The 23,579-nt window shown below is 39.6% G+C and overlaps 1 protein-coding gene across 4 annotated transcripts in view; it reads left to right on the top strand.

The window, feature by feature from the left end:
• Positions 1-20,632: 20,632 nt before the first annotated feature.
• RIPK2 (receptor interacting serine/threonine kinase 2) overlaps positions 20,633-23,579 on the top strand; it is a 74,575-nt gene continuing 71,628 nt past the window's right edge. For 3 of the 4 annotated variants that reach the window (XM_064588139.1, XM_064588138.1, XM_045896273.3), the window contains exon 1: positions 20,633-21,145. In XM_064588139.1, the coding sequence (XP_064444209.1) occupies positions 20,973-21,145 (173 nt within the window). In that variant the 5' untranslated portion in view covers positions 20,633-20,972. Of the gene's footprint in view, positions 21,146-21,701; positions 22,013-23,579 lie in introns of those variants that run through there. The other variant, XM_064588140.1, reaches the window with a different exon arrangement.

Here is a 23,579-nt window from a genome sequence, read left to right as displayed (position 1 = left end):
GACTCGATCCCAGGACCCTGGGATCATGACCTGAGCCGAAGGCAGACGCTTAACCAACTGAGCCACCCAGGCACCCCGCAATTTTAACACTTCTTTTATCTATTTATTTCATAGCAAATTTTTAAGGAGATTCATTTATTCACTCAGTGAGAGGACAGAGTTTTGACTAAATCTGCTACAGGAATAAACTTAAATTAATATCTAATTATGTTTGAAATAAAATATCTTCCATCCAGTGTTTTCAGTTATATATGGTTTATTTTTTTAATATTTAATAAAATTTTCATTTTCTTTTTTTTTTTTTTTAATTTTTTTATTCTTATGTTAATCCCCTTACATTACAACATTAGTTTTAGATGAAGTGTTCCATGATTCATTGTTTGTGCACAACACCCAGTGCTCCATGCAGAATGTGCCCTCCTAAATACCCACCACCAGGCTAACCCATCCTCCCACCCCCCTCCCCTCTAGAACCCTGTTTGTTTTTCAGAGTCCATCGTCTCTCATGGTTCGTCTACCCCTCCGATTTCCCCCGCTTCATTCTTCCCCTCCTGCTACCTTCTTCTTCTTCTTCTTCTTTTTTTTTTTTCTTAACATATATTGCATTATTTGTTTCAGAGGTACAGATCTGAGATTCAACAGTCTTGCACAATTCACAGCGCTTACCAGAGCACATACACTCCCCAGTGTCTATCACCCAGTCACCCCATCCCTCCCACCCCACCCCCCACTCCAACAACACTCAGTTTGTTTCCTGCGATTAAGAATTCCTCATATCAGTGAGATCATATGATACATGTCTTTCTCTGTTTGACTTATTTCACTCAACATAATACCCTCCAGTTCCATCCACGTTGTTGCAAATGGCAATATCTCATTCCTTTTGATGGCTGCATAATATTCCATTGTATATATATACCACATCTTCTTTATCCATTCATCTGTCGATGGACATCTTGGCTCTTTCCACAGTTTGGCTATTGTGGACATTGCTGCTATAAACATCGGGGTGCACGTACCCCTTCGGATCCCTACTTTTGTATCTTTGGGGTAAATACCCAGTAGTGCAATTGCTGGATCATATGGTAGCTCTATTTTCAACTTTTTGAGGAACCTCCATACAGTTTTCCAGAGTGGCTGCACCAGTTTGCATTCCCACCAACAGTGTAGGAGGGTTCCCCTTTCTCCGCATCCCCGCCAACATCTGTCGTTTCCTGACTTGTTAATTTTAGCCATTCTGACTGGTGTGAGGTGATACCTCATTGAGGTTTTGATTTGGATTTCCCTGATGCCGAGCGATATTGAGCACTTTTTCATGTGTCTGTTGGCCATTTGGATGTCTTCTTTGGAAAAATGTCTGTTCATGTCTTCTGCCCATTTCTTAATTGGATTCTTTGTTCTTTGGGTGTTGAGTTTGATGAGTTCTTTATAGATTTTGGATACTAGCCCTTTATCTGATATGTCATTTGCAAATATCTTCTCCCATTCTGTCGGTTGTCTTTTGGTTTTCTTAACTGTTTCCTTTGCTTTGCAAAAGCTTTTTATCTTGATGAAGTCCCAATAGTTCATTTTTGCCCTTGCTTCCCTTGCCTTTGGCGATGTTTCTAGGAAGAAGTTGCTTCGGCTGAGGTCAAAGAGGTTGTTGCCTGTGTTCTCCTTTAGGATTTTGATGGACTCCTGTCTCACATTGAGGTCTTTCAGCCATTTGGAGTCTATTTTTGTGTGTGGTGTAAGGAAGTGGTCCAGTTTCATTCTTCTGCATGTGTCTATCCAATTTTCCCAACACCATTTGTTGAAGAGACTGTCTTTGTTCCATTGGACATTCTTTCCTGCTTTGTCGAAGATTAGTTGACCATAGAGTTGAGGGTCCATTTCTGGGCTCTCTATTCTGTTCCATTGATCTATGTGTCTGTTTTTGTGCCAGTACCATGCTGTCTTGATGATGACAGCTTTGTAATAGAGCTTGAAGTCCGGAATTGTGATGCCACCGGCTTTGCTTTTCTTTTTCAATATTCCTCTGGCTATGCGGGGTCTTTTCTGGTTCCATACAAATTTTAGGATTATTTGTTCCATTTCTTTGAAAAAAGTGGATGGTATTTTGATGGGGATTGCATTGAATGTGTAGATTGCTCTAGGTAGCATTGACATCTTCACAATATTTGTTCTTCCAATCCATGAGCATGGAACGTTTTTCCATTTCTTTGTGTCTTCCTCAATTTCTTTCATGAGTATTTTATAGTTTTCTGAGTAAAGATCCTTTGTCTCTTTGGTTAGATTTATTCCTAGGTATCTTATGGTTTTGGGTGCAATTGTAAATGGGATCGACTCCTTAATTTCTCTTTCTTCTGTCTTGTTGTTGGTGTATAGGAATGCCACTGACTTCTGTGCATTGATTTTATATCCTGCCACGTTACTGAATTCCTGTATGAGTTCTAGCAGTTTTGGGGTGGAGTCTTTTGGGTTTTCCACATAAAGTATCATATCATCTGCAAAGAGTGAGAGTTTGACTTCTTCTTTGCCAATTTGGATGCCTTTGATTTCTTTTTGTTGTCTGATTGCTGTGGCTAGGACTTCCAATACTATGTTGAATAGCAGTGGTGATAGTGGACATCCCTGCCGCGTTCCTGACCTTAGGGGGAAAGCTCTCAGTTTTTCCCCATTGAGAATAATATTTGCTGTAGGTTTTTCATAGATGGCTTTTATGATATTGAGGTATGTACCCTCTATCCCTATACTCTGAAGAGTTTTGATCAAGAAAGGATGCTGTACTTTGTCAAAAGCTTTTTCTGCATCTATTGAGAGGATCATATGATTCTTGTTCTTTCCTTTGTTAATGTACTGTATCACATTGATTGATTTGCGGATGTTGAACCAACCTTGCAGCCCAGGGATAAATCCCACTTGGTCATGGTGAATAATCCTTTTAATGTACTGTTGGATCCTATTGGCTAGTAATTTGGTGAGAATTTTTGCATCCATGTTCATCAGGGATATTGGTCTGTAATTCTCCTTTTTGATGGGGTCTTTGTCTGGTTTGGGGATCAAGGTAATGCTGGCCTCATAAAATGAGTTTGGAAGTTTTCCTTCCGTTTCGATTTTTTGGAACAGTTTCAGAAGAATAGGTATTAATTCTTCTTGAAATGTTTGGTAGAATTCCCCTGGGAAGCCATCTGGCCCTGGGCTTTTGTTTTTTGGGAGATTTTTGATGACTGCTTCAATTTCCTTAGTGGTTATAGGTCTGTTCAGGTTTTCTATTTCATCCTGGTTCAGTTTTGGTAGTTGATACATCTCTAGGAATGCATCCATCTCTTCCAGGTTATCTAATTTGCTGGCATAGAGTTGCTCATAATATGTTCTTATAATTGTTTGTATTTCTTTGGTGTTGGTTGTGATCTCTCCTCTTTCATTCATGATTTTGTTGATTTGGGTCATTTCTCTTCTCTTTTTGATAAGTCTGGCCAGGGGTTTATCAATCTTGTTAATTCTTTCAAAGAACCAGCTCCTAGTTTCGTTGATCTGTTCTACTGTTCTTTTAGTTTCTATTTCATTGATTTCTGCTCTGATCTTTATGATTTCTCTTCTCCTGCTGGGTTTAGGCTTTATTTGCTGTTCTTTCTCCAGCTCCTTTAGGTGTAGGGTTAGGTTGTGTACTTGAGACCTTTCTTGTTTCTTGAGAAAGGCTTGTATTGCTATATACTTTCCTCTTAGGACTGCCTTTGCTGCATCCCAAAGATTTTGAACAGTTGTGTTTTCATTTTCATTGGTTTCCATGTATTTTTTTAATTCTTCTTTAATTTCCTGGTTGACCCATTCATTCTTCAGTAGGATCCTCTTTAGCCTCCATGTATTTGAGTTCTTTCCGACTTTCCTCTTGGGATTGAGTTCTAGTTTCAAAGCATTGTGGTCTGAAAATAGGCAGGGAATGATCCCAATCTTTTGGTACCGGTTGAGACCTGATTTATGACCTAGGATGTGATCTATTCTGGAGAATGTTCCATGGGCACTAGAGAAGAATGTGTATTCCGTTGCTTTGGGGTGGAATGTTCTGAATATGTCTGTGAAGTCCATTTGGTCCAGTGTGTCATTTAAAGTCTTTATTTCCTTGTTGATCTTTTGCTTAGATGATCTGTCCATTTCAGTGAGGGGGATGTTAAAGTCCCCCACTATTATTGTATTGTTGTTGATGTGTTTCTTTGCTTTTGTTATTAATTGCCTTATATAATTGGCTGCTCCCATGTTAGGGGCATAGATATTTACAATTGTTAGATCTTCTTGTTGGATAGATCCTTTAAGTATGATATAGTGTCCTTCCTCATCTCTTATTACAGTCTTTGGTTTAAAATCTAATTTGTCTGATATAAGGATTGCCACCCCAGCTTTCTTTTGGTGTCCATTAGCATGGTAAATGGTTTTCCACCCCCTCACTTTCAATCTGGGGGTGTCTTTGGGTCTAAAATGAGTCTCTTGCAGACAGCATATCGATGGATCTTGTTTTTTAATCCAGTCTGTTAGCCTGTGTCTTTTGATTGGGGCATTTAGCCCATTTACATTCAAGGTAACTATTGAAAGATAGGAATTTAGTGCCATTGTATTGCCTGTAAGGTGACTGTTACCGTATATTGTCTGTGTTCCTTTCTGGTCTATGTTGCTTTTAGGGTCTCTCTTTGCTTAGAGGACCCCTTTCAAGATTTCCTGTAGGGCTGGTTTTGTGTTTGCAAATTCCTTTAGTTTTTGTTTGTCCTGGAAGCTTTTTATCTCTCCTTCAATTTTCAATGACAGCCTAGCTGGATAGAGTATTCTTGGCTGCATATTTTTCTCATTTAGTGCTCTGAATATATCCTGCCAGTCCTTTCTGGCCTGCCAGGTCTCTGTGGATAGGTCTGTTGCCAATCTAATGTTTCTACCATTGTAGGTTACATATCTCTTCTCCCGAGCTGCTTTCAGGATTTTCTCTTTGTCTCTGAGACTCGTAAGTTTTACTATTAGATGTCGGGGAGTTGACCTATTTTTATTGATTTTGAGAGGGGTTCTCTGTGCTTCCTGGATTTTCATGCCTGTTTCTTTCCCCAAATTAGGGAAGTTCTCTGCTATAATTTGCTCCATTATACCTTCTGCCCCTCTCTCTCTTTCTTCTTCTTCTGGGATCCCAATTATTCTAATGTTGTTTCGTCTTATGGTATCGCTTATCTCTCGAATTCTGCCCTCATGATCCAGTAGTTGTTTATCTCTCTTTTTCTCAGCTTCTTTATTTTCCAGCATTTCATCTTCTATATTACTGATTCTCTCTTCTGCCTCATTTATTCTAGCAGTTAGCGCCCCCAATTTTGATTGCACCTCATTAATAGCCTTTTTGATTTCTACTTGGTTGGATTTTAGCTCTTTTACTTCTCCAGAAAGAGTTTCTCTAATAACTTCCATATTTTTTTCAAGCCCAGCTAGTATCTTTAAAGTGATGATTCTGAACTCTAGATCTGACATCGTACTAATGTCCGTATTGAGTAGGTCCCTGGCAGTCGGTACTGCCTCTTGTTCTTTTTGTTGAGGTGATTTTTTCCGTCTCGTCATTTTGTGCAGAGGAGAATAGATTAATGAGAGAACAAAATGCTAGCAGAGTAACCACGTCCCCAGAAAATATACTCTAAACAAATCAGAAAAGACCTGAAGCAGTGGGATAAGAAGGGGAAAGAGAGAAAAAAGAAAAAGAAAAAAAAAGAAAAAGATAAAGATAAAAACAAAAACAAACAAAACAAAACAACAACAACAAAAGAAAAACCAGAATGTGATCAAATATGATCTATATGGTATATAGATCAGTGCCACACACTAGATTTGGGGTGTGTTTTGGTCTTTTAGAAGAAAGTGTCTCCCAAAATTTTAAAGAAAGAAAAAGATATATGTACAAAAATAAGGGTTGATATGATGAAGGGATAGAAAATGACTGTAAAAATGGAAATTATAAAAAATTTTATAAAAGGAATTGATAAGAAGTTGTTTGAAAAAGAAAGAAGAAGATTTAAAAAAAGAAAAAAGAAAAAGAAAAAAAAAGGGAGAGGATGTGATCAGGCAGGGGAATAGAAAACACCATATACTAGAGATTTAGGGTATATTTTAATCTGTTAGAAGAAACTATCTCAAAATTTTAAAGAGAGAACAACTTATATATATAAGCCAAAAATATGGGTAACTACTATGAAGGGATAGAATATGACTCTAAAAATGAAAAATAAAAATGTTTTTTTTTTAAAAAAAGGGATTGATAAGATGTTGTTTGAAAAAGGGAAAAAGAAAAATTCAAAAAGAAATAAAAAGACAAAAAGACAGTTAAAAAAAAATTAACTTTAAAAGACTAAGGAATCATGGTAAAAAAGCCGTGAATTCTATGTGCAGTATTCCCCTAGCGCTGGAGTTCTGCCGTTCTCATTGATCGGTAAACTTGGTCTTGGCTGGCTGTTCTTGCTGATCTTCTGGGGAGGGGCCTGTTGCCGTGGTTTCCAAATGTCTCTGCCGGAGGCGGAATTGCCCCGCCCTTGCCCCCTCCCGGCTAAGTCATCTGCTCGGGTTTGCCCTCCGGGCTTTTGTTCCCTGCGAGCTTTCCGTACAGCTTTGGAGGCGGAGCGTGAAAATGGCGGCCTCCCAATCTCTGCCCCGGAGGAGCCGAGAACTCGGGCCTGCTCCTCAGTGAGCCCCCAGAGAAAAGCCGTCAGTCACTCCCGTCTCCCCGGTCTCCGGCTGCACTCCATGCTCAACCGGCCTGTGACCGCGCGTTTCTATCTCTGGCACCCGACCCGGTCTGGAGTCTCCAAACCCAGCAGATCCCTGCGGTGCCCTCCCGCGCGGCTCCTCCCGGGGGAGGAAGGTGAGTCTCCCCGGATCTGCCGCTTGTTGGGTCCCTGCTGGAGGAGCAGTGGCCCGGCTGTGCCGCGGATCACGGTTTATGGCCACCCCGAGCTGAGAGCCCGCGCCTGGGCTCCGCCTCTGCAGCCGGCTTCCCTGCTCCGATACCTGGGAGCTCTGCCGCCCTCAGGCACCCCCGGTCCTTCTGTGACCCCGAGGGTCCTGAGACCACACTGTCCCGGAGGGTTCCACCCCCCGCTTAGCCACCAGAGTGACGTCCCTCGGCGGAGCAGACTTTTAAAAGTTCCGATTTTGTGCTCCGCGGCTCTATCACTTGCCAGAAGCGGCCGACGGAGGCCCCTCCCCCGCCGTCTATCCTCCCGAATATCGCCTCGGATTCACTTCTCCGCACGTCCTACCTTCCAGAAAGTGGTCGCTTTTCTGTTCAGAAAGTTGTTGCTCTTCTTTTCTTTGATCTCCTGTTGGGTTTGTAGGTGTTCAGAATGGTTTGATCCCTATCCAGCTGAATTCCTGAGAGGAGACGAAATCCAGGTCTCCTACTCCTCCGCCATCTTGCTCCGCCCCCCCTTTTTTTTTTTTTATTTGAGACAGAATGAGAGAGAGAGAGAGAGAGCACATGAGAGGGGGGAGGGTCAGAGGGAGAAGCAGGCTCCCTGCTGAACAGGGAGCCCGATGCGGGACTCTATCCAGGGACTCCAGGATCATGACCTGAGCTGAAGGCAGTCGCTTAACCAACTGAGCCACCCAGGCGCCCTAAAATTTTCATTTTCTAAATAGGTGATAGAAAATACTACTGCACCGGATAGAATCTACAGTTTAGATAATCATTGGAACACTGGTTGCAAAGGTTTTTTAAAATCTGGTACTTTTTTTCATAGCTTTACCTCTGGGAACTATAAGGATTTTTAAATGTGAACTTACAGCTTTGAATAAACAAAATCCTGAAATGAGCACACGAGATAATCTTGCATGCTCTTAATCAAAGAACTGCAGCCTTTGACTAAGCTATAAAAACATCCTTCCACAGCTTAAAGTGATCGTTATTATCACTCTCACTCATTGTCTTAGGCACCGGTGAGCAAAACAGACATGGCCCTTGTCTTCACAGAGCTCACATTTGAAACAAGAACATGGCCGCCTACCATACGTGTGGTGAGCATAGCCCAAAGTATGAAGAAGTGGAATCAGTGTGTTGTACATCTAAAACTAAGGTAACATTGTGTGTCAACTATACTCAAAAAAAAAAAAAAGGTTTTAAGAAAGAGCATGGCTACATAGTTTTCAAATCACTTTTCAATATTTCACAAGCTAACCTTAATGGTCATTTTACAATGACTAAACTCACTTAAACTAAACCTGGCAAGGCCCTAAATGCTTCATTTTGAAAAAGGAAACAAGTATTTGTTGGATATAACCTTATACACATAATCCTGTTTGATTCTCATAACACCTCTAATAAAGGTATTATTATCACCATTTAATAGATGAAGGAAAGAAGGCTCACTGAAATTACATGTTACCAAAGAGGTCACGCACATTGGTTAAGGAGGAAGACTTTTAACTCACAGCCATCAGATTCCAAACACCCACATATTTTTCTGCTAAAATGGATCAGTTAATGTCAATTATATTCCAAGACAAAGTTGTTATTATAATGAGAAAAAAATTTTTTTAAAGATTTTATTTATTTATTTGACAGAGAGAGAGACACAGTGAGAGAGGGAACACAAGCAGGGGGAGTGGGAGAGGGAGAAGCAGGCCTCCCACCGAGCAGGGAGCCCAATGCGGGGCTCGATCCCAGGACCCTGGGATCATGACATGAGCCGAAGGCAAACGCTTAACGAGTGAGCCACCCAGGCGCCCCTATAATGAGAAAGATTTTTAAAGGATAAAAATTGTGAATATAAAGACTTTAGTCATCACCTTTGTAGGTAGCAATGTAGAGAGTTTATTTATCTTTGTGTGTCCCATATCATATATCAAAGACCCATCCACATCATAGACATTCAATAAATGTTGGATTAAATTGTTAATATGTAAAAGAAAAAGCAAATTATACTCGATGGAATTAGTTCACAAATTTTAAGTTATTCCTAACAGTAAGCTATTATTAAAGAGACATATTGACACTTTACAGTTACTAAACTGAACTGCTTTAAAAGATATTCTTGCATATGGGTTGCATTTATTCATATCAAGAATAAAAGATATTCTTCACATATAAAATAACTCTTCCTATTATAGTATGTTGAGCTTTACCATATCATTCACACTCCATCTCTCAGCAGTCTAATACCACTTCGTTAGAGCAGTTGAACAGATTCAGGATGCAGCCATAGGATTTTCCTGGTTCAGATCCTGGCTCTGCTACTTAATAGCTGTGGGATCTTACACAAGTAATTAACATCTCTGTACCTCAGTTTCTACATCTGCAAAATGGGAATGACAACAGCATCTAATGCATAATACTGTTGTATTAAATGAATTATTATATGTAAATTGTTTAGAAGAGTGTCCGACACATAGCAAACATTAAATAAATGTTCTGTTAAAGCCATTGTTGTTGTTTTAGAAATTCAGTACCTGATGTCCATATCCTCATAATCCACAAAGAACTTGAAAGATGAGATTATGGAGATTATGACCAGCCGGAGTCTCTTCCTCTGGAGTTCTGGGCTCTGAAATAGCACCAACACCATAGACAAGTCACTAAGGAAGTCAGAGGAGCTAGCTCACTGACTGAGATGCAGATAGTAGGACTCCTGGCTGAGTACTAACTGCTCTATGAACCTGTCAAGGTCCTCTAGTCAAAAACCACCAGAGCACATCTATAGTTCTATAAAGCTGGGTGTATTGACTCATTGCAAGAAGAAATGTATACCATGGGGAACCATGGGTATCTCAGTAATGTTAGAAAAAACTTTCTGCAGGACTTAGCCTTTTGTTAGATTATTTGGGGGAGCATTCAAGAAAACAGACATCTTTCCCACATTGGATGCTGTCTGGAAGCAGGAGTAATTCTCTAAGTATCTTAATAATTCTTCTCTGTGAGAGGAATGAAGTTGAGCTAAAGTAGTCAGTAAATAAATTGGCCGTCACTCATTATTAGCCAGGAAAGGGGGATATTTACTCTCTTTTCTGGTTTGGACAATGTTCTTACTTCTGTCTGTTCAGACGTGATAATGAAATGGTCTAATTATTTGTCTGGCTCCATTACAGTCACAAAGCGGTCTTGTCTGAGGTTGGTCTTAAAAGAAAGTGTTTATACTCAACATGAGAACTTTGTAGATTCACTGTGAGTGTCTGGCCAGCTCTCAGCTAATAGGGGGCTGCCTTTCTCTTTCTCTAACTAGATGAGAACGTTTTGCTTGAAGGGCAGGGCTGGCCAGGAAAAGAACAACTATTATTATTATTTACACATATTGACAGGTTTCTAGTTTATAAAGTCCCTTTAGAGTCATTGTATAACTTGAGACTCTCAGAACAATCCTGGGAGATTGCACAACTGTAGGGGCCCAATTCATAATGTATTCTATGTGACTGGCACCGCCCCCATGTGAAGAGTGACTTTTGGAGTTGTGCAATAAGGCTGCCCCATTCTTCTTTACAATTTATGAAAATTGAGTCAGAGAAGCTTCTTGAGTATTCTTTATTTCCCAATAAACCCTAGAGTTCTCTCTGGCAACCTGCTCAGCCGCTGACGTTTTGATCCTTGATTCAGTCATAGTTTCTAGTTCCAGACAATTTCTTCAGCCTGTTCTGTTATAACCTAGACTATACTGGCTACCAAATAAAGAAAGCTCCGCCTTCTTCTACAACTTTGTGCCTTCCCTAAACAGGATGCTGAAAAGGTTACTGAACTTACAACAAACCTCTTTCACACAGTCACTTCCTAGAGAGAGAGAAAAAAAAAAGTCTGTGTGTGTTGCCTAAAAAGTTAATATACCGTAGTATATGTTGCTTGCAATGTCAGGATGGCAGATGGAAAAAATGACTTTGAGTTCTGAAAAAATTTTAAAAAGTAAAATATCCTACTAATTTTAGGGGCTGAAATTTTTAAATGCAAACTGAGCTGCTAGTAACATATCTTTCCATAGTCTTGGAAACCTACCAAGTAAAATGTCAAAGGAAAATGGAATTCCCCATGAAATGTCCCTTAATAGTGAATTTTTTTGTCTAGCACCATCTTTTTGAAACTGAGAAATTCCCCCTTGCTACTAAATTTCTCTCCTGAAACATATAAACTGAAACTGAAAATGTGATAGTGATACAATAGGCAGTTCCCGGAAAGACTACGGGCTCTGATTCAGATTTGCTCAGGAAATCCTGTCACAGTAATTCACAAACTCTGTGACCCTGGGCAATTCATCTACCCTCTCTTTCATTAGGTTACCATGCATGCTTCTCTCCTCTATTACCTGAGAGTACCCTGGACTTCCCTATCAGAACATTTATTACACTCTATGTTCAGATTTCTATCCCACTTGGAACAAAAAATGCATTTAGAGGACAGAGACCATGTGTATTTTGTTGTCCTTATACTTCCAGGCCCTAAAGTTATGGCACGTAAAATATTTGTTAAATTTATTTGTTGCCTTAGGGGAAACGGACTGGAGATCTAGAGCATCAGGAAGGTTTAATTTTCTTTTATATACCTTTTTATAACTTTGAATATTTTACCATGCCAATTTGGTACATATATTTCTTTTTAATTAAAAATAACATTTACATGAAAAGAAGATAAGGGAGAAAATGTTTCTTGCCAATAAATATTTGGTAAAGGGATAGTAGTCACTCAGTACTTTTCAGCTGCCTTTCTTATTTAAGCATGGGATCAAAGTAGGTGATTTTATGGCAAATTATTTTCTCTATTCTATATAATAACCATATGTATAATTTGAGGACTAAGGTATAAATTTATTCGGCTGTAATTTTTCTTTTATTATGAAAAAGTGATAGCCAGTTCTATCTTAAATCCAGAATATTCCAGCTTGAAGCTCGATGGAAGAGGACAGTGAGGGGGAAGATTCCTTGGACCTTTTGCCTAGCACTCCAGTCAGCCAATCAGAGTTTTAACAATATAGTACCACTTTTCCTTCTTTTGCCACTACTCTTTGTATGAATAGCTCTATCAGGGCACCTCATGGAACAAGATAGCAGGCGACTGAGGCATGATATATCTACTCCTCAGTTCCTTGTCCAAATACTATGAAATAGCACCAAAATCCCTAACTCCACCCACTAGCAATTTGCACGTTTTAGCAAACAAGTTTCCCTGCATGGAATACTTCCAAAGATTTTGATTGCTGATCATTTTACTCTGAATGATCACAATAAATCCTTTAGTCTTTCTAAAGGACTTCTGTTTCTTTAGCCACATAACTCAGATCATGCTGATACAGAAAGATTTGAGTCAGATTTTACATACTAATTGAATGTTTTCTGCCGAATTATGCCTTATATTTGCACTTTTAAAAACTTAACAAAAATGGGCACCTGGTGGCTCAGTCAGTTAAGCATCTGCCTTGGGCTCAGGTCATGATCCCAGGGTCCTGGGCTCCCTGTTCAGTGAGGAGTCTGCTTCTCTCTCTGTTCCTCCCCACCGCCCCCCACCTCATGCTCTCTCTCAAATAAATAAATAAAGTCTTTTAAAAATAAATAAATAAATAAATAAATAAATAAATAAATAATAAAATAAAATAAATCTTACCAATATGATTTGTTTCAATGAGCAAATAAAACAAATACTTTTCCCAGGCTATAATCTAAAATGTAAAAAAAAAAAATCCTAAAGCTTCACAACCTAAGTGAAAAATATTTCCTACATAATGGTTTATTTGGTTAATTAATGAAGAGGGGTCTGTAGTAGTGACCTCTAGATTCTGAACTTGATTTGTTCTGGTCTACATTTTTGTTGAATTGAAAACACAGAAGGGAATGAACATAGCATCTATTGAGGATATGCCACATACTAACCATTTTATAAGCATTATCTTACTTCATATTTATAAAATTTGTTAGAGGAATAATTTCACAAAAGGCGAGAATAGGCCTTAAAGAATTTAAACAGGCTGCCCAAAATTACACAGTTCATAAAGAAGGAGAGAACTGAAGTCAGATATGTATAATCCCAAACATCACATTTCCTGGAATAGCCAATACAGCAAAGTACATATTTAAGAGAATCATGGAAGGCTGGAAGAATGGACCTACAAAGATATAGCAAAACTTATTATGAATAAACTCAAAAATTGAATATGGGTCTATAAATGAGACATTATCATATACTTATTAGACAACTAAAATTAAAAATAGTGAAAATGCCAAATGCTGGCAAGGATGTAGGAACCTGGAATCCCATATCTATTGCTGGTGTGAATTTAAAATGGCACAGTCGCTTGGAAAATAGTGTGGCAGTCTTTTTTAAGAAAAACTCAGAAATTGGGGCACCTGGGTGGCTCAGTCGGTTAAGCATCCCACTCTTGGTTTCAGTTCAGGTCATGATCTCAGGGTTGTGGAATGGAGCCCCACGTTGGCTCTGTGCTCAGCAGGGAGTCTGCTTGGGATTCTCTCTCTCCCTGTCCTTCTGCCCCTCCCCACTGCGTGCCCTCTCTCTCTCTCTAAAATAGATAAAAACAAAGAACACTCAGAAATAAAAATGTATGTCCACACAAAGACCTATACATAATTATTCATAGCAGCTTCATTTGTAATAGCTAAAACCTGGAAACAACTAAAATGTCCTTCAATAGGTGAATAGTTAAACAACTTTGGTATACCAATACCATGGAATACTGTTCAGCAATAAAAAAGAATCAACTACTGATACGAGAAACAACTTGATGGATCTCAAGGGCATTATGCTGAGTCGCAAATCCGATCTCAAAATATCACATACCTATCACTAACATAACATTTGTGAAATGATAAAATTATAGATATGGAAAGCAGATTTTTGGTTACCAGGCTTTCAGGATGGAAGTGGGTGGAGTATGGGGGGAGGGAGATCTTTGTGGTCACGTAATAGTTCTGTATTTTGACAGAGAGAGATGGTGGTACAGGAATCTAAGCATGTGATACAGTGCAACCACGCACATTGGATGAATGTTAAATTGCTAGTTTTGATATTATATTTTAATTATGGAAGATGTAACCATTGGAGAAAACAGGGTGAAGGATACTGGGACCTCTCTATATTATCTTTGCAACTCCCTGTGGCTCTATTTTTAATCCCAAATAAAAAAGTTTGTAAAACTTGCACTTGGGGATCTTAGTTTTCTGGGGCTGCCATGAGGAAGAACCACAAACTTGGTGGCTCAAACCACAGAAATGTATTCTCTCATATTTCTGGAGGCTAGAAGTCCAAAATCAAGATGTTAACAGAGTTGGTTCCTTCTGAGGGCTATGAGAGAGAATTTGTTCCATTACTATCTCCTAGCCTCTGGTAGCCTTAGGCATTCCTTAGCTTGTAGATAGTTTTCTTCCTGTGTCTTCACAGTGTCTTCACTTTATATGCCTATCAGCGTCAAAATTTCTCCTTCTTATAAGGATACTAGTCATATTGGATTAGGCCCCATCCTAATGACCTCATCTTAACTTGAGGTAGACACCTGTTTCCAAATATGGTTAAATTCACAGGTACTGGGGGTTAAGACTTCAACATCTTTTTAGGGTACACAATTCAACCCATAACACTGCATCTAAAAGCATCAATTGCACGAATGCAGGAGAGAAAACCGGATCTCAAGGCAGTTTATATGAAAAACAAACAAATAAAGAAACAACAAACAAAAGCTCCAGTTTTAGTTGACCACAGGTTCAACCTTAAATTAATAGTTTAACAAGACCGCTTAAAAAAATGAATATTGTCTTCCATTGTACTAATAGATTCAGATCAGAGACAGGCATAGCCACATGTCCTTCTTGCCTATCAAACTTCATATGGAATTTTCTAATCTATTTGGATTTAGGGGAATACTGGTGAAATTGAGTAGATTCATAGGAAAACAACTGAGTCTGAAAACCAAGTTGAAATAAACGAGATACATTAAGATGCCAAAAACTAAAGATGACATAACTGCTTTCAAGGTATTCAGTTTTTAAATCCCTCATATCACCTTAAAAAGTGGTATACCCTTTAGGGGCACCTTGTGGCGCAGTCAGTTAGGCATCAGACTCTTGGTTTCAGCTCAGGTCCTATGATCTCAGCGTTGTGTGATCTCAGGGTCATGAGATTGAGCCCCGCGTTTGGCTCCACACTCAGGGCAAAGTTTGCTTAGGACTCTCCCTCTCCCTCTGCCCCTCCCCACTGAGCACTCGCGCGCTCTCTCTCAAATATATAAATAAATCTTTAAAAAAAAAAAGTGGTATCCCCTTTGTGTTTGCTGAATGAATGACAAAGCTCAAATTGTCTAGGTAGAAGAATTAGGTCAATTTAATATAGCATAAGCAGCTAATATGAAGACCAGAAGAACTTTGTAAAACTCGGAATGTTAGAGAATTTTAATAATAGAAACTTCTAATCAATCAATGGAAACATCTTGTTCAAAATGTAGTTTATTCCCTATTGTCAGGAAATGTTCAAAGGAAGCTGAGCAACCTTTTGCTAGGTATTCATTCAATGGGAGATTGTACTAGCATCTTCAAACTTTTTCTTTTTTTTCTTTTTTTTTTTTTTTACTTTTCAGCACTTTCACAGAAAGGTATATTAATTTAACTTCTTAGGAATTTTTAAAAATAATTTCACCTTTTTCTGAATGCTAAATAATAAAAGTGCAACTCTAGATTGAAAAATGTTTGAGAAAACTGTTATTATCAATACTATATTAATAGGTTGATGTTAAAGTTCTTTATTAATAATTCTAGCATGAGAACTGTTTACTTTTTTCCAATTGAGATGAAGAATTTCATTTAATTTAGCTTATCAGAAAAAGCATCATTTATCAACAATTTTAAAATAACATGTTCAATTTTAGGAGTGAGAACAATTAGAATGCTAAATGAGAAACATTATGGTGCTCATTAACTGCAAAATTGTGTACTTCTCTGACTCTCCATAACAATAGACTCCACATCATCACAGAGTTTATCAGGTATTTTTTGAGATTTTTGGGGAAGAAAATGTACCAAACATATCCCAAATGTTAGTTTTCCCATGAAAACTGTTCACTGTTACGTAATTACAGAGACTTCCCCAGCATTTGTATTATTAAAACTTACTACGTGCTTTCAGACTGAAAAAGAGAAAAAATTAGAATGAGATGTTTGAAATTCTTGGATTTGTACTTTAAGTGATTTATTTTTTAATTTTTCCATCTTTTTTCTAATTGAAGAAATATTAGAGATTTCAAGCTATTTCATAAAAGAGCACCTGCAGTATAAATAACCCTAATTCTCAGTAAATGGAAAAACAAATCTTAATGTGACTTTACAGAATTTTTTTTAAGAATTTATTTATTTATTTGTCAGAGAGAGAGAGAACAAGCAGGGAGAGCAGCAGGCAGAGGGAGAAGCAGGCTCCCCGCTGAGCAGGGAGCCCGATGTGGGGCTCGATCCCAGGACCCTGGGACCATGACCTGAGCTGAAGGCAGACACTCAACAGACTAAGCCACCCAGGCATCCTTTTTTTTTTTTTTTAAGATTTTATTTATTTATTTGTCAGAGAGAGAGAGTGATTTTACCGAATTTTGAACAGATGAATTCAACATACAAATGTGATAATTGTTTTTTCACCTAATTTGTAATACTATTCTCATTTTTTTCTCATTTAGTTGATGTAATTCAGCATCAGTATTCTTTAAGTTTTCTGTCTTTAGCCAATTAATTATGGGAACTAAACAATACATATATGACTAGGAATACATTTTTAAACTCTGTCATGGTGAACATATTCATGAAAACTAAAGGTTTGAGGTTGTGATAAATAAACTGAATCAACCATTTAGAAGTCTTGCAATAAAAAGAATCTTAGCATTTAAATGAGTTTAGAAGCATTGAACTCCAGCAATCATCAGTCCAACATTGTACCATCTATCTCAAAAGAAAATGAAAGCAACTGTGTGGAGGAACAGTACTCTTACTGTCTGCAGGAAAAAATTTGGTACAACCTCAATGAAGAGCAATTTGACAATATAATTCGACAATATAAACCAAAATTACAAGTGGGCATAACTCTTTGGTTCAACAATTCACTTCTAAGAATTACATATGTAGATATATTTGCACAAGTACAAATGACATATGTAAAGATTATTTATTGCAGCATTATTTGTAATATCAAATATGTGGAAACAATCTAAGTGTCCACTAATGGAGGACAAATTATGGTATGAAGAAAGGATAAGGAAACGTATGCATTCACATGGAAAGATATCCAAGATAGACCGTAAGTGAAAAACAAGCAAGGTGAACAGGGTATAGTGTAAAACTAATTATATAAAGTGAGAGACATAATACACATCCACATATATATTTTATATTTAAACCTATTAGCTTTTTATTGAAGTATAACAATATACAGAAAAGTACATGTTAAGTGTAACCTCAAAGATGTTCATAAAGTGAATACACCCATGTAACTGGCACCCAGAGTCTAGGTCCTAGATCAAGAAACAGAACATTACTATCACCCCAGAAGTCTCATCATGCCCCTTCTAGTCACTACCCTTCTCTCTACAAGAGAAGTCAGTGTCCTGATTTCTAAAAGCAGAGCTTAGTGGTTTTTTTTGCACTTAACAGAAATGGACTCATACAAATATATACTCTTTTGCGTCTGATTTTTTTTCATCCAACATTATATTTCTGTGATTCATCAATATTGTTATACATTGTCCAGTCTCATTGCTGTTTAGTGTCCCATTGTGTAAATGTGCCACAATTTATTTACCCAATTCTACAGTTTATGGATATTTGGATAATTTCCAGTTTGAAGCCATTATAGATAGCACTGCTATGAATACTCTAGCATTTGCATATAACATGTTCACATACCTAAAAGAGGAATTGATGTCATAGAATCTGCATAGCCACAATTTTAATAGAAACTGCTTTACTGTTTGCAAAATTGGTTGTACCAACTGATACTCCCACCAGCAGTGGGTATGAGAGTTCCAATTGCTACAAATCCTCACCCACACTTGGTATATTCTGTCTTTTTAATTTTTAGTTAGTATTTGTGTAGTGGTATCACACTGTGGTTTTAACTTGTAGTTCCCTGATAACTAACAGTGTTGAGCACCTTAAGTCCTTCATTTGCTATTTGCTATTTAGATAGCCCCTTTTGTGAGGTGTCTAGGTCTTCTGCCTAGTTTCCCATGGGATTATCTGTTTTATACTTTTAAATGTTGAACAATGTGCATATATTACTTATTTTTTAAGTATTGTAATTGAAATATAAATTTTATAGAGTTCTATGCTTCACGCTCTCTCCTTCTTGGAGATTTACAATATACTAATATTACAAAAGCTCTGAAGTCTTACCCTTTTCACCATCACCAAACAGTTTGTAGAAATGTTGTTTCTGTTTTTGTATGATTTTTATTTCTCATAGACTTAATTGCTTTTCACTTAGATTTCTTAAGTTTTCTCTCCAATTTTATCACATATTTCATTAGATCTATCATACATCTATCAATATAATTTCCCCAAAACTCAAAATTAGATAATCTATAAAATCAATTACTTTAACTAGATTTCCCTTGGAATCTGCCATCTCCCTGCTCCAGTGAAAAAAGGTTGTTCTCTAATTCTGCCACTTCCTGGGGTTTACCTTCACATCCTCCTGGTTCTGTTTTCTGGATCCCATGTCTTTCTCTTTCTTGATTTATTCCCATGTTTTGTTGGAGCACATGTTCCTGTCACTTTCTTTCAAAAAGAAAAGAAAAAGAAAAGGTGGATGGAAAGAAAGGAAACATTTGCATCCTTGTATATGTGAAAACATTTTTATTCTGCCCTTATACTTGATAGTTTGGCTGACTATAGAATTGTGGGTTGGAAGCTACTGTCTTAGAATTTGAAGAGATTTCATTTCACTGTGTTTTAGCATAAAAGTGTTATTGTTGAGAAATCTAATGCCATTCTAATCCCCATCCCTTTATTTTTGTTTCTTCCTTCTGAAAACCTGTAGAATCTTCTATTTGTTCTTATGGTTCTACCTTTTTAAGGATGTGCTTACATATAGGTCTTTTTTAATTCACTGACAGTACTTGGTGGCCCTTTCAATATGGAGACCCCTGTCCTTCAAACCTGCCAAAATTTCTTGAATTATTGTTTTGATCATTTCCTCCTTTCCTATTTTTTGTTCTTTTTCTGGAACTCTTAGTTTATTAAATGACTGGAAAATTAAATGAATGAATGAATGAATGATGAATGAATGAATGAATGAATGGGGAAAGTTCTGAGCACTTTTTGTAGCAAAAAGTGTATTAAGCGGGCGCCTGGGTGGCTCAGTTGGTTAAGCGACTGCCTTCGGCTCAGGTCATGATCCTGGAGTCCGGGATCGAGTCCCGCATCGGGCTCCCTGCTCGGCAGGGAGTCTGCTTCTCCCTCTGACCCTCTTCCCTCTCATGCTCTCTGTCTCTCATTCTCTCTGTCTCAAATAAATAAATAAAATCTTAAAAAAAAAAAATTAAAAATTAAAAAATAAAAAATAAATTTAAAAAAAGTGTATTAAGCAATAAAGCACAGAGTATCAGACCATATCTTTAAAACTAAATATTTTATTTTAAATCATCAAAATTTTAAAATACAATGTTTCATCACAACTTCCCAGTATTGTAAAATATAACATTGCTACTCTCATTTGAGGCAACACAAAAATACAGGAAACATTTGTTCTCTGCTGACAAAAATACCCCATTCAAGTCAGGCATTCCTTATTACTGTGGCCTTAGAATTCATTAAAATGCCTAGTATGTACTTAGTATTGTATACAATACTCGCACTCACACTCTACAAAATAATCAAGTAGAAAGGTGTTTGTTCTAAGGTAAAAAACGGAAAGATGTTTGGTTGTTTGGGGTTAAAAATGAAATGCATTCCTCCCAGATCTATGAAAAAGAAATTCTTGCAGTCTTAGTTGGAATCAGAGGGACTGACTCTTCTCAAAGTTATTTTTCAATCTCCATATAGTTATGGGCGCCAGAGAGGAGAGAGAGAAAAGTAGCTCCCTAGTAGAGGAGCCTGGAACACGAGCAAAACACCAGAACTTGTTAACAGAGTCAGACTCTGACAGGATTTATCACCCACCTCTCACTCCTGACGCACCTGGAAGTGAGGGATGATTGGAGTCCAGGTAGGCAGGTGGATTTACACCCTACCTGACCCGCTGGGCTCACCGGTGCCAAACTCTCGGAAGTCACCACCACGCCCACCCCTCACCCGCGCGTCTCGCGCAGGCGCGGAGTCTGTAATCCGGCGCCCCCGCCCGCACCCCGCCACCTCTGGGGTCTGGAGACTCCCCCATGACTGTGAGGCTCACACAAGATTCCTCCCTGGTGTGAGAGCACGTCGACCAAAATCGGACAGCAGGCTGCTGAAAGGAACTTTTTTTCTTCCCTCAGAGAAAACTTTTCCCCAAACCTGGAAAACTGGGGGGAAAGAAGACAAAACGAGCGTCCCTCGCTCCCTTCCCCACCCCTAACCCCCGCCCCAGCCCCGCGGGTGTCGCCCAGAGCGTGGGGGCCGCACCACGTGCCGGAGACCCGGGGCCGGGGGCCGGGGCCCCTCTCCCCGCCTCAGGGTCTGCCGTGACGTCACCTGAGAAGTTTGGGGAGGGAGGAGCTTGAACTGCCCGGCTCGGGTGGCTGGTGCGCCTGGGAAGGCCAGGTCGGGGGAGGAAGCTCCTCCTCGACGCGTAGCCCCGGCAGAGTTGACTCCGATACCCAGAAAAGTCCCCTCTGACTCCAGAAAAGCAACGACTGGCGAGAGCCGCGGGCGGCATGGGCTGCCTCGTGACCTAGTGTCCCGCCGCGGGTAGTGCCCGGGCGCTCCGGCTCCGGCACAGGCGTGGGGGGGCGGGTGCGGGCTCCCGAGCGCAGCCGAGGAGCTCCGGAAGCCGCCGAAGCGGCGGGCACACCCAGAGCCGGCCCGCGGCCTCAGAGCCCGCGCCGCCCGCGACCATGAGCCGGGAGGCCATCTGCAGCGCCCTGCCCACCATTCCCTGCCACAAGCTCGCCGACCTGCGCTACCTGAGCCGCGGCGCGTCGGGCACCGTGTCGTTTGCCCGCCACGCAGACTGGCGCGTTCAGGTGGCCGTGAAGCAGCTGCACATCCACACCCCTCTGCTCGACAGGTAGGGCACCCCCGCGGAGCCCCGAACACCGGCCCCGAGCAGGCGGGCTCTAGAGCCCAAACGGCGGCGACGCTCGCGGTCGGCCCCACCCCTCGTCGCCTCGGGGCAGCCCTTCAAGGCTCGGGGCTTGCGTGGTGGGGAGAACTGGCTTCTCTGGAGATGCAGCCCTCGCATTCCTCTGCTCCCCTCTTCTCTCCACCGCCCTCTCCTGCTCTGTCCCTCTTACTCCTGGGCTTCCTCTCTCCAGACACCAAAAGCAGGGTGTTTCGGTGTAGGCCTGCGGTTGTTTTGTTTTGTTTGTGGTTTATTACGTATGGTCATGAAAGTTTAGATACCAGACTGTACTTGCTTTGGTTTCTCCTCTCGCTCTCGCAGGGAAGCCTGTCCCCAAAGGATGTGTACTATTTTGCTAACAATACACTGAATCAGAAAACAATTAAACGACCAGAAATTTTGAGTGTCTTTCACATCCTGAACAATTTCCGTGCACTGTCTAGGTTCTAAGGGAAAGTTAGTATTAGTTTCTGTTTCAGAAAAACATTTCATTCCTATACCATTGACCTGTGATCGAATGTATTAGTCAGTAGGTCTAGTCATTTAGTCTTGTGTATTTGCCTTACAGTAGAGATTTAACTAGGCCCTGCGTTCAGTCCTTAGTGAGTTAACATCCATGATTGCAACACTCTCCTCTCCTCCCCTCTATCTAATGTCAGAATTCATGCCGGGTGCCTGATTGGTCAGAGGCTGTTAGTACCCAATGTCAGATGAATCCCTCAGTTTCAGCCTTACCAACGTTCACTGGACTTTCATCTGCCTGTGGCTTTGCTTTGCTGTCTGCTGTCAGGCTTGGATGGGCCAGATCTCACGGTAAATTTGAGACACTTGTGGAGATTGTTCCCACTTTTTGTATATCATAATCCAGATCTAGTGATATTGATGAGATGTGGTGTGTGTTTCACCTGGGCCTTGAGTTCTGTGGAGCAAGTGCTGGCAAATGTGTGTATGTGTATGTAGTCAAGTTTGAAGGGTGGTGGTTGGTTAGAAAGACTGAAAATATTTTAGAATCAGCTATGTAAATTTATGGATATCGAACCCTAATGGACCCTTTAGGTATTCTAAAGCAAGTTGATCTTCCTGTTTTGGATGCTGCTTCTCAAGATTTTAATTTATCCAAGTTTTGTGCTATTTGAGAGCAAAGGAATGAAGAGGGGGTTCCCTTTCTATTCTTACTAACAACTTTCATAACCTAAAACTCTTCAGTAAATTGGTAGGAAATTCTGTTGTCAAAGAAGTCATAAGGACCAGTTAAACCCTCTGGCATTACTGCATCAGGTTCTTTTTCCCACTTGTTACCTAAAATGTTAACTTTAGCAGTATTCTTGTAATCTGAGCATAGGACAGGGCTATGCAGTTGACTCACAGGGTGTCCATTTCCTCACTTATAAAGTGGGAATAATAAACCATGTACTTGGGCTCTGGTGTGGAAAAGGTTTGCATTGTTCTTTGAGACCATCTGGAAGAAAAATAAGTTTATGTGCAGTTACGTGTTTTTATTTTAGTGATTGGTGAGTCATTCTCCGTAACCTGACTTCTCCCCAATGAGTGGGCCTTCCCCAACAATCTCCCGACTCTTTATGTGTGGATGAGTCTGATTGGTTCTTCAAACATCGTGTGGATGACATAACTGTTTTGTGACTGAAATTTTGAGTTGGGTAATTTTGGTGATATGCCTATGAAAACTGTAACTTTTTATTTTTAAAAATATAAAACCTATTTTAGACCTATTTATTTTTGGCTTTTTCTGTTTTGCCACTTACTCAATTTTCCTGAAATCTGACTTCAGGAACTTTCCTTGATCCTTTCCTTTCTCTGATGAAGCAGTGGAATGGAAAGAACACAGGCTTTGGAGTCCCACAACTGCAATTCAAATCTGACTCCAACCCTGCCACTTAATGTTGGCCTATTAGAAAATTATTTATCTGAGCCTCAGTGCCCTCATATAAAGTGGTGTTAAGGTAACCAACTTTAGAGGGTTGGTCTTCGGATGATAGTACATATAAAGTGTATGACACATAATAGGATCACAGTGGAAGGAAGAATGCCTGATACTCTTAATGAGAGAAAGAATAAGTGTATTAAGTATCACTGAGACTTCACCAGCATGCTCTCTCTCTAGTTTTTTTTTTCAGTATCCAGAAATCTTCAAGTCCATCCCCTGTCTCCCTGCAAGAGTGCTAAACAATAAGATGTAGTTCTTGTTGACCTCCATCTCTTACCTTTTCAATTTAGGGAGGATAAGTTTAATTAAAACAGGTCTCATAAACTGAATAATAGGTTGCCTCACAGAGTATTAAGTGGCTGAGAACAGGGAGAAGGAAAAAAGCTTTTTACTTTATGTCCTCTTGTAACTCTTGAATTTTAAAACATATAAATA

This window comes from Mirounga angustirostris, unplaced genomic scaffold (genome assembly GCF_029215605.1).
Source record: "Mirounga angustirostris isolate CCGP_5_RB_7025 unplaced genomic scaffold, mMirAng1.0.hap1 SCAF_4, whole genome shotgun sequence".
Taxonomy (NCBI): domain Eukaryota; kingdom Metazoa; phylum Chordata; class Mammalia; order Carnivora; family Phocidae; genus Mirounga; species Mirounga angustirostris.
This window is presented reverse-complemented; position numbering and strand designations above follow the sequence as displayed.